General features: G+C 47.2%; 1 protein-coding gene and 1 pseudogene across 1 annotated transcript in view; one reads left to right on the plus strand and one right to left on the minus strand.

The window, feature by feature from the left end:
* Window positions 1-12,296, minus strand: part of LOC122939476 — a 284,892-nt pseudogene that overhangs the window by 121,172 nt on the left and 151,424 nt on the right.
* The window catches only part of GORASP1 (golgi reassembly stacking protein 1), a 37,459-nt gene that overhangs the window by 6,453 nt on the left and 18,710 nt on the right, over window positions 1-12,296 (plus strand). The window contains exon 2 of the mRNA XM_044293313.1: window positions 8,720-8,800. Within this exon, the coding sequence (XP_044149248.1) occupies window positions 8,720-8,800 (81 nt within the window). The remainder of the gene's footprint in view (window positions 1-8,719; window positions 8,801-12,296) is intronic.

Consider the following 12,296-nt stretch of genomic DNA (forward strand, 5'->3'; position numbering starts at 1 on the left):
TCATTGATAAGAACCCCCACTTGGAAAACAGCTCAGATAGAGCAGAGGTTTAAATGAATAGAAAGTTTTACTGTACCTTTTCCCATAAACTATATATCAATCTGCTCAGCTCCTCCTGCTCTTAGCCTGCTGACTGCTCTGCGTTTTCATAGTGACAGGTTCCCTTTATTGCATCCGGATCTCGGGGAAGGCCATATAGATGTATCAGTTTGCCCTCAGGATATGACAGAATTAGGATGTAACATAAATGTCTGATAGGTGCGTTCCTATTTTAAGAATGGGACCCCATCGCACACCGCAGTCAGTGGAGCGGTAACTGTGTATGCGCAGCTCTCTCCATTCCCTGCTATGTGGCTCTCAAAAATACCCAAGTAAGCACGCTCAGCTATTGTTGTATGTCCCATAGCAGTGAATGGAGAGTGCTGCACATGCTTGGCTCCGTTTCGATTTCCAGGTGTGCGTGAGGGCCCTTTTCTCGAGCTAGGAGCAGGTCCCAGTGGTATTCTTCCTTAACCACAGAAAAATTATTTATGATGGCTCATGTGTGATCATAGATCTGTTGTACTGTACTCACATGGATGGTATGAGTACAGTACAATAGACCCGCAATCAGATAGAAGCTGACTATCATAATTGACTGCTGCAGTCAGTTTGGGTCAGGGGAGCTGCGTTTGGTCCGGGAAAGGTGGTACCCCATTGGCAATCTGCAATGGTATCGTTCACATCATATTGAAAAAACTCAATACTAATAATCTTTATATATCTCCACCAAATTCCGCAGCGCTTTACAATTTAGGAAGTGGAGGTGACACAGAAGGTAGCTGATTGTTATATGAAGTGGTCCAGCCATCGTTCTACTAAAAGGAGTGGTGTAGGTGGACCGTAACCAACCATTGACTTGAATAGGTCCGCATTCCCCAGATCTGACCGAAGATAGGTCTTCACTTGTCTTTTTGCTGTGCGGAGCCACGGAACGAAAGCCCACGGAAGCACTACAAAGCGCTTCCATAGGCTTCTGATCCATGCTTCCGCACCGCAAAAAGATAGAACATGTTTTATCTTTGGCCGTATGTTGTGGATCGCGGACCCGAGTCAATGGGTGCTCATCCGCACACGGACAGTTTGTGGTCCGTAGCATGGGCACTGAGCCATTACGCATGGGGGCATGATCCCCTACTGTCAGAAGATCGAGTACAGGTCTGAAGAATAAGATTTGAGGGGGAGGGGGGTTACTAGGGGAAGAGTCAGTTTAGGTAGCTTGGTAAGCCTGCATGAAAAGATGTGTTTTTAAGGCACGTTTCAAAGTAGGGAAGTTGGGAATTGACCTGATATTCGGTGTAGGTGCAGCTCGAGAAAAGTCTTAAAGACGGGAGTGAGAGGTATGAATTATGGAGAATGGCAATCTTAGATCACTTGCAGAATGGAGAGCACCAATAGGAAGGTAGACGGAAATGAGAGAGGAGATGTATGGAGGTGCAGCACTGTGGAGAGCTTAGTGGGTGAGAGGTTTCAACTGTATTCTGTGGTGGATGGGCAACCAGTGAAGTGACTGGCACAGGCTAGTAGCATCAGATAGATGATCCTGGCTGTGGCATTTAGGACAGGCTGGAGGGGGGGAGAGTTTAGTGAGAGGAAGACCGATGTTAAAGGGGTCCTTCCACCAGGACAATTCCTATGCGTATTCCCTAATGGGAAAAATGAATCTGAGAGGAAGGCCGCTGAGGAGCATCCTTTCTCGCTCAAACTCAAGACATCTGTGTATTAAATGAATGTCTGTACATGTTAATGGTCGCCATGTAGGAACCGCTACAGAGAGCGTGCACAACTGCGTCTTCTGATAACCTTTTCCTTGGGGTCTCGGCATGTTAAGCCTCTAGCACCCTGTGTACAGCCCTACTCAATTACCTTCCAATCACTACTTGAATCTTGAGAAAATTTTAGCTTGTAATTTGTAAACCCAATGTAATGCAGTACACAAGAGTTACCAGCGATGGGAAGAACTCCCAGAACTTCTCTTATTTTCACTAGAGGACAGAAAACTGTATGTTTCCTGCACATCAAATATTGCATCACACATCATAGTACAGATGAGTCACTGGCTTAGCTTCCATTGAAATTATGGACGTTGTCCTCATCATTTTTTATTTATTTTTGTTGAAAGGGGCTTCAGAAAATAACATGGTCACAGGACTTCCAAGCACCCTAGTGACCAGCTGTAATGGTCTGGCCATCTGTTCGGACAAACACCCTCAAGAGCTTACATTGTCAAGTGGGCCAGGACTATCTTTAACAGCATTTATTGACTCAATCTTCAACATTTGCTTCACCTAATCCAATGCTTATCTTGCTCTACTGCAGGCACCGCTTCCCAAACCAGGTCTTTCACTCTTGGACCTCAAAGCCAGCTCTTCAGAAGCTGTGAATTTCTCTGCTGCTTATGGCTTCCTCCAGACATCTTTTTGTTGGCTTCTACCCTCCATCATCATTGTGGACAGCATATGCACCACATTAATGGAGGAGACAGTTTCCCGCTAGCACCTTTTGTCCTGTTGCTTTATTATTCTTCATGATATGGCACCATGGGCGGTGGGAGGTGGACAGTATGTAATGGTGGACGCCTGGTACATTTTGCTCATCCTCCCATAGTGGTCACATAATTGTAAAACCTCTGTTGACCAAGTGAGTACTTTTTTTTTTATCCCACTGATCTTTATAAAATATATATAATCCTGAGGGACAACCTTTTATGTCTATTGATGTCTATAGCTATGGATGTTATTACGTCAGTGGGGACCCTTGCTTATTGTAACGTTACTTTTATACTCTATTAAATATATCAAAAACACAATATAAAGGATTAAACGTACACAAATACATTTTGTGCCTCCTTAACTTCCTTTTGAAATATGGCCACGAAGGAAAAAAATCTTGTTTTTGTCCTTATCAGGTCAAATCTTGAAATTGTGTGGGATCGGAATAGCAAAAATGCCTGATAAAGCTCCTACTACTTCAGGAACGCTCCTGTTCTGCTCTTACTGCCCAGTTTATAGGTTTATTTAGTCAGAGGAGGGAGCGCCTACATTGGGCTGCGGTCAGCTGTTGTGTCTGAGTTTTATTACATGGATTTTGTACCATTTTAGGGTACTTTCACACTAGCGTCGCTTGATTCCGGCAGGCAGTTCCGTCTCCGGAACTGCCTGCCAGATCCGGCAATCTGTATGCAAACGGATACCATTTGTAGACGGTGTCATCCGGAAAAAACGGATCCGGTATTTATCTTTTTCACATTTTTAAAGGTCTGCGCAGACCGCAAAACCAGATCCGTTTTTCCCGAACACTTTGGGCCGAATCCGGCATTAATGCATTTCAATTTAAAATAATGCCGTATCCGGCATTCCGGCAAGTGTTCCGGAATTTTGGACAGAGAAAATACTGAAGCGTGCTTATTCTGCCAGGTTCTGCTCCTGCAAGCGCAGGAAGTGTGAAGTGCTGTCTGCATGGAGTTGTGTCACAGCCCGCCCCTCTGCTCTGTAGTGGTCTGGATGGATGCTATAGCTGTCACTCATAGCAGAGGGTGGGCTGTGAAGCAACTCAATGTAGAGAGCATGTCGCACTCGCAGGAACAATCTTGGATTTCACTTACGGAGCTGTTAACATCAGTCTCCACGATTCACATTGAAATATACTAGTATTACTGCCTGTGTCTTGTAATTAGTCTATAAAATCGCTTTTATTAATATGCTAATTACCTCAATTAGGAGCCCAAGGGGGTGTCCCTCCTGCCGTTGGAGCCCAGCCGGTGCTGGGCTCCGAAGTAATGGGCGCGGCTGGGCTCCAACGGCCGGAGGGACAGCCCTTTGGGCTCCTAATTGAGGCAATTAGCAGAATAATAAAAGCGATTTTATAGACCAATTACAAGACACAGGCCAGTAATACTAGTATATTTCAATGTAAATCATGCAGACTGATGTGGTGATGGTAACAGCTCAGTAAGTGAAATCCAGGTGACAGTGTCCCTTTTAAAGAATAAAAGTTTATATTCACACTACTCCTGATAGTAAAATCTCCAGAAAAGGTATGGTTGTCCTGTTCTACCTAGTGCTGTCAGCAGTTTAGCATCATCAAAACTACTGACTATTACTATTGTAGAGGTGTAACAGATTCCAGGTAACAACTGCGAATGACAGCTATTGCTGTGACCACCACCCAGCTCTCCACAGATTCTGAAATACTTAAAAGGCCTAAGCGTGAAGACCAAAATGGATAGTAATCTGTGGTCTAATTCAAATCATATGGATGCTTATAAGTTTAGTAATGTTAGAGATTTAAAGGGGTTGTCCCAACTCGCCATTTCAGGGCTGCAGCTCTTCCGCAGCCCTGAACTTTGTGCTTTTTTTGGGGGGGGGTCCGCCCTAATTGACAGCACAGGCAAGCGTTGCTCTGGCAGTGGCAGAGCTGTGTAGCACAGTTCCAGGGCTACTGTGCATGCGCTGGAGCTATGCTACATTAACTCTTTAGGCTGGTGTGAGCAGCCCGGTATGTTGCTGTGGAACCATTCCAAGGCTACTGTGCATGTCCTGGAGCTGTGCTACAAAAACTACAGAGCCTAATGCGAGGCACTCGCTCGATCCCAGCCACCACAAGTGTTCCCTGAACTGCGCAAGTGTGGCCACCAATTCAAGATTGCAACAGTGGCCATATCTCCTGACAACGACCTGATAACTGGGAGGAGAGGAATGAAGAAAGCCCATAATAGGAGGCACTTCTCATGCATTGGAATCTGTAAGTATCTTGTATTCCACTTCTCTGCATGTTGGAACCTATTCAATTAGATGGGACAATCCCTTTAAGGTTGAATGAAGGTGAAGCCTTGACACTTCCAGACTCCAGATATTGTGTCTGTAAACGCTGGTCCACAGTGACCTTGTTTACTCCGAACCTTCAGGAGCTGTCAGCTATCCAGCCCACCAACACCTGCTGGGGAAGGAGACAACAGATGTCCCCAGTATTTTCCTCTCTATTTTTAATGTTCAGTGTGTTTAACCAAGATAACCGTCAATACTAATACTGTCTTATGTTTCTGGAATTGATTCCTGAATGTCTGCTGCGTTTCTGTCGGTGAAGGCAATGTTCCCAGGCCCTCAAGTACACGCCGTCTGGATCTTATCCCTGTTTTCTGCACTTCTTGATTAAAGGCCTTTCCACAGATAATAACTGATAGCAATGATTCATGCCGAAACTGAGAAAACCTCCGCACAAAATCGGTGGCACAGGTAGTAAAATATAGGCCTGTAACAGTCTGTGAGTGATATACTACGTGGGCCTGTAACAGTCTGGGGGTGCTATACTACGTGGGCCTGTAACAGTCTGTGAGTGATATACTACGTGGGCCTACAACAGTCTGTGGGTGCTATACTACGTGGGCCTGTAACAGTCTGTGGGTGCAATACTATGTGGGCCTGTAACAGTCTGTGGGTGCAATACTATGTGGGCCTGTAACAGTCTGTGAGTGATATACTACGTGGGCCTGTAACAGTCTGTGGGTGCTATACTACGTGGGCCTGTAACAGTCTGTGGGTGCAATACCATGTGGGCCTGTAACAGTCTGTGGGTGCTATACTACGTGGGCCTGTAACAGTCTGTGAGTGATATACTACGTGGGCCTACAACAGTCTGTGGGTGCTATACTACGTGGGCCTGTAACAGTCTGTGGGTGCAATACTATGTGGGCCTGTAACAGTCTGTGAGTGATATACTACGTGGGCCTACAACAGTCTGTGGGTGCTATACTACGTGGGCCTGTAACAGTCTGTGGGTGCTATACTACGTGGGCCTGTAACAGTCTGTGGGTGCTATACTACGTGGGCCTACAACAGTCTGTGGGTGCTATACTACGTGGGCCTACAACAGTCTGTGGGTGCTATACTACGTGGGCCTACAACAGTCTGTGGGTGCTATACTACGTGGGCCTACAACAGTCTGTGGGTGCTATACTACGTGGGCCTACAACAGTCTGTGGGTGCTATACTACGTGGGCCTGTAACAGTCTGTAAGTGCTATACTACGTGGGCCTGTAACAGTCTGTGGGTGCTATACTACGTGGGCCTACAACAGTCTGTGGGTGCTATACTACGTGGGCCTACACAGTCTGTGGGTGCTATACTACGTGGGCCTACAACAGTCTGTGGGTGCTATACTACGTGGGCCTACAACAGTCTGTGGGTGCTATACTACGTGGGCCTACAACAGTCTGTGGGTGCTATACTACGTGGGCCTACAACAGTCTGTGGGTGCTATACTACGTGGGCCTACAACAGTCTGTGGGTGCTATACTACGTGGGCCTGTAACAGTCTGTAAGTGCTATACTACGTGGGCCTGTAACAGTCTGTAAGTGCTATACTACGTGGGCCTGTAACAGTCTGTAAGTGCTATACTACGTGGGCCTGTAACAGTCTGGGGGTGCTATACTATGTGGGCCTGTAACAGTCTGGGGGTGCTATAATACGTGGGCCTGTAACAGTCTGTGGGTGCTATATTACATGGGCCTGTAACAGTCTGTGGGTGCTATATTACGTGGGCCTGTAACAGTCTGTGAGTGCTATATTACGTGGGCCTGTAACAGTCTGTGGGTGCTATATTACATGGGCCTGTAACAGTCTGTGGGTGCTATATTACGTGGGCCTGTAACAGTCTGTGGGTGCTATATTACGTGGGCCTGTAACAGTCTGTGGGTGCTATATTACGTGGGCCTGTAACAGTCTGTGGGTGCTATACTACGTGGGCCTGTAACAGTCTGTGGGTGCTATACTACGTGGGCCTGTAACAGTCTGTAAGTGCTATATTACATGGGCCTGTAACAGTCTGTAAGTGCTATACTACGTGGGCCTGTAACAGTCTGTAAGTGCTATACTACGTGCCCGTGGGCCTGTAACAGTCTGTGGGTGCTATATTACATGGGCCTGTAACAGTCTGTGGGTGCTATATTACGTGGGCCTGTAACAGTCTGTGAGTGCTATATTACGTGGGCCTGTAACAGTCTGTGGGTGCTATATTACGTGGGCCTGTAACAGTCTGTGGGTGCTATATTACGTGGGCCTGTAACAGTCTGTGGGTGCTATATTAGATGGGCCTGTAACAGTCTGTGGGTGCTATATTACGTGGGCCTGTAACTGTCTGGGGGTGCTATATTGCGTGGGCCTGTAACAGTCTGTGGGTGCTATACTACGTGGGCCTGTAACAGTCTGTGGGTGCTATACTACGTGGGCCTGTAACAGTCTGTGGGTGCTATACTACGTGGGCCTGTACTAGTCTGTGGGTGCTGTACTACAGATCTGTAATATGGTTGTGTGCATGAGGCCTGATTTAGTTTGGCGAGAGTTAATTTGATTATAGAAAACCCCTTTAAACGAGTTATGCCATGATTTATGTAAAAAATGAAAATCAGAGATCACATAGTACATAACAATACCTTTGTAACAAAGCTAGACCCAGCCCTGTACCTCACATGGATCCAGAGATCTCCACATTCATTGCTCCAATTGTTCTGCTAGAATCGCTAGATTCTCTTCAGCCTGGCAGCTCAGGGGGCGTCTCCTCTCTGCTGCAGCTCTCTCCCTGTAACTGTCACTGCTTCAACCAGATCATATGGCTGCTGGCATCTGAAGATTTAAACTGATCTTATTCGACCAGCTCAGGGAGACGGACCAAAAATAAGGAAAAGAACAAACAGCAGGAGGCGCTATACAGATAGATTTTATTGAATAGCTCGCTTGCTATAGTACATTTTTAATTACATGCAATTGCATAAGTATTCAGATTCAAGTGCTGGTTTGAAAGATATAGAATATGTTTTGTGACAAAACCGCTATAAATATGAGGGACCACCACAAATCCTGATGACAAGACATCCGGTTTGATGGGGAGTTGCTATCAGTGGTTAATTTTCACTGCAGCAGCCACTACAGGGAAAATGTGCTATTACATCCAGTATGTTAGGCTAAATTAGTTAGGCCGCCACTGAGATTTCTGCTGCATATGGGCCAGGTGTCGCTCCTGATCCCCGCATGGCCACCTCTGCATCTTGCGGGTGACACTAGGAGATGCATCTGCGGCCGTGCGGGGATCAGGAGCAACGCGGGTGCCGGGGTAAGGCCCCATTCACACGTCCGCAATTTTGTTCCGCAAAATTGCGGACCCATTCATTTCTATGGGGACACGCGATGTGATGCCCGGATACGGAATTTCGGATCTGCACTTCTGCGTTCGCAATTCCGTTCCCGAAAAAAATAAAACATGTCCTATTCTTGTCCGCAATTGTGGACAAGATTAGGCATTTTCTATTATAGTGCCGGCGATGTGCGGTCCGCAAATTGCGGAATGCACATTGCCGGTGTCCGTATTTTGTGGATCCGCAAAACACACACGGACGTGTGAATGGACCCTAAGCCAGTGTTTCCCAACCAGTGTGACTCCAGCTGTTGCAAAATTACAACTCCCAGCATGCCTGGACAGCCGAAGGCTGTCCAGGCATGCTGGGAGTTGTAGTTTTGCAACAGCAGGAGGCACACTGGTTGGGAAACACTGCCCTAAGCTATATGAGGGGCCCGGGCATTAGGGAGCATAATTTGGAATCCGCCCCTTAATTTCCATCAAATCCTGAAATTGTGAGCAGTTCTGAGCAAATCAATATATATATATTTGTTTTTGTTTTGTTTTTAGGTACAAGAGAATTCTCCTGCACAAAAAGCTGGACTCGAGCCATTCTTTGATTTTATTATTGCGATCGGACATTCCCGGCTGGTAAGTGACTCCTCAGGGTGGACAAGCTGTCTGGGTTCTTGACCATTCGCTCATTCAATTTCGGGGTACAGGGCCATGTCCTCATGATTGTGGGGTTCCAGCAGTCGGATGCCCACTGATCTAATAGTTATCCCCTATCCTGGCTATAGATAACTTTATCTAACTGGAATACGCCTTTAGATCTTACACCATTCAAGCATGTCAGATGTGTATGAAAGGGGATATGCAGTGGAAAGATATTGGTAGCCTATCCTCAGAGTCATCAATAACAGATCGGCAGAGGTCCGACTCCCAGAACTCATGCCGGCCCGCTGTATGAAGGGCTAGAGGCACTCACATAGACAAATCAAGCCAGGCAGACACATTTCTATGGAAAGTTATTCCTCTCCCGATTCTACCAATTTTTATGAGATCAGCTGACAGGCTAAGCACATAGACTGTGACAACAACCCGAGCCTGCTCAGTGAGCGTGGATTAGTAGTTGTCAGAAATTCTCACTACTGTTCCTGCAAATGACCATATTACGGTCTGCTGGGCAGGAGCTGAATGTCTAGTTCCAAGGATGGAGGAGATCGGCAAAGGCGTTCCTGACCTACCAGGGTGGGATCCAATCTGCAGAGCCTTAAATGGGTCTTCTGGGACTTGAGCATTGATGAGCTGGGGCAGGGGGCACACCTGTAAGTATAATAGAGGAGTGCAGGCCTTGGTATCAAAAAACGAACATGAACACAACCAAATAAAGAAATACCACAGCTAGACCGCACCTCCGAAGATAAAAAATAATAATTTATTGAAACACACTAATTAAAAACATAAATTTCGGCGATCCATTCATGGATGCACTTGTGTGGTTTGGCGCTCTGTGGCGTTTGCGAGGCCGTGATGTGTTTCCGCCCTTTGGAACGCATCGCGGCGTCGACTTCCGCCCGGGCGCCATCTTGCTCATGTGCATTTGTTCTTCCAACACGACATCGTTCGCGCTTGGACCATGCACCTGGGAGAATCCAGGTATTACCCACGCACGTCCTCCCCATTCCCTCCCCCTTTTCTATTACTTTATGTATTTGACCACAGCTATATTTGATAAGTGATTGATTTAATAGGGTATATAATGTCGAAACGCAAATGCACATTCACATGGACCTCTGAGGAAGCTAGTACATGCTCTAGCGATACGCTTGAGTTTTTTTTTCCCCCCTGTGGGTTCTTATTTCACATGTGCCACCACTGTCTTTCTGATAAATATTCTACTAGATGTTTTTTATGCATTTGCTTGTTATATCTTTGACTATTTTATACATTCATTGCTTGATGGTGGTACCGGATGCATTTTGCATATGATTCTACCCACTAGTGGGGATTGTTCCATGAATTGATGTTTTTAATTGGTGTGTTTCAATAAATTATTATTTTTTATCTTCGGAGGTGCGGTCTAGCTGTGGTATTTCTTTATTTGGTTGTGTTCACTTTCCTTAGGATATATCGCATGAGTGGGGGTCTGACTTCTGACACCCCAATGAGCTGTTTGCAACTGTCCTCCGCAGATCCCCCCCCCCCCCCAATAACTTTGTCCTCTGCAGATCCCCCACCAATAACTTTGTCCTCCGCAGATCCCCCCCGAATAACTCTGTCCTCCGCAGATCCCCCCCCAATAACACTGTCCTCCCCAGATCCCCCCCAATAACACTGTCCTCCACAGATCCCCCCAATAACACTGTCCTCCGCAGATCCCCCCCCAATAACTTTGTCCTCCGCAGAATCCCCCCCCCCCAATAACTCTGTCCTCCGCAGATTCCCCCCCCCCAATAACTCTGTCCTCCGCAGATCCCCCCAATAACTCTGTCCTCCGCAGATCCTCCCCCAATAACTCTGTCCTCCGCAGATCCTCCCCCAATAACTCTGTCCTCCGCAGATCCCCCCCCAATAACACTGTCCTCCGCAGATCTCCCCCCCCCATAACACTGTCCTCCGCAGATCTCCCCCCCCATAACACTGTCCTCCGCAGATCTCCCCCCCCATAACACTGTCCTCCGCAGATCTCCCCCCCCCAATAACACTGTCCTCCGCAGATCCCCCCCCCAATAACATTGTCCTCTGCAGATCTCCCCCCCCAATAACACTGTCCTCCGCAGATCCCCCCCCCAATAACACTGTCCTCCGCAGATTCCCCCCCCCAATAACACTGTCCTCCGCAGATTCCCCCCCCCCAATAACACTGTCCTCCGCAGATCCCCCCCCCCAATAACACTGTCCTCCGCAGATCCCCCCCCCCAATAACACTGTCCTCCGCAGATCCCCCCCCAATAACACTGTCCTCCGCAGATCCCCCCCCCCCAAAACACTGTCCTCCGCAGATCCCCCCCCCCCCCAAAACACTGTCCTCCGCAGATCCCCCCCCCCCAAACACTGTCCTCCGCAGATCCCCCCCCCCCAAACACTGTCCTCCGCAGATCCCCCCCCCCCAAACACTGTCCTCCGCAGATCCCCCCCCCCAAACACTGTCCTCCGCAGATCACCCCCCCCCAATAACACTGTCCTCCGCAGATCCCCCAGTAACAGTGCGCCATCCACAGACCTCCCATTAGTTCAAAACCCACCAAAAGCACATCATTTGGTTCCAAATATTTTCTTTTCTTAATTTCCTCCACAAAAACCTAGGTGCATCTTATCAACAGGACCTTCTTTATGACACTTAAATCCAATTTGCATAATTATTTGGAACGCGGCGAAATAAGGGTCTTTACAATTCAGAAAGTTCATGTACAAATCAAAATAGACATCATAGAATTACAGGCTAAAGGTCCATTCACACTTCCGCAATTCTATACCGCATTTTGCGTAATGGAATTGCGGACCCATTCATTTCTTTGGGGCCGCACAATGTGCTGCCCGGATCCGCAATTGCGTTCCAGAAAAAAATAGTACAAGTCCTATTCTTATCCGCAATTGCGGACAAGATTAGGCATTTTCTATTAAGTGCCGGTGATTTGTGGATCCGCAAAACACACACGGACGTGTGAATGGACCCTAATATACAACTGAAACACCAGGAGTGCGGGCCCTGCTCACAAGAGCTTACAATCTATGAGGAAATGGGGGGGGACACAAAAGGTAAAAGTTAAACGCGATTGTTTTCTAAAGTGGTCCAGCCATCCCAAACCAGACAAAGATCATTCCCTTTGCTCTAATTACAGGCCCATCTCCCTTCTTAACATTGACCTGAAGATCTTTGCCAAAATACTGGCCTTAAGATTACACCCCCACATACCGAAATGTATTCATAAAGAGCAGGTGGGATTTGTCCCGGGACGAGAGGCCCGTGACAATACCATCAAATCCATAAGTCTGATCTCTAAAGCTAAACAGCTAACGATCCCCATGTGTCTTCTCTCGGTGGATGCGGAGAAGGCATTCGACAGGGTCAGTTGGCACTTCCTGGAAAAGACTCTGAGCCATATTGGGGTGGGTCCCAAGATGATAAACAGAATCATGGCCT

This window comes from Bufo gargarizans, chromosome 5, assembly GCF_014858855.1.
Source record: "Bufo gargarizans isolate SCDJY-AF-19 chromosome 5, ASM1485885v1, whole genome shotgun sequence".
Lineage (NCBI taxonomy): Eukaryota > Metazoa > Chordata > Amphibia > Anura > Bufonidae > Bufo > Bufo gargarizans.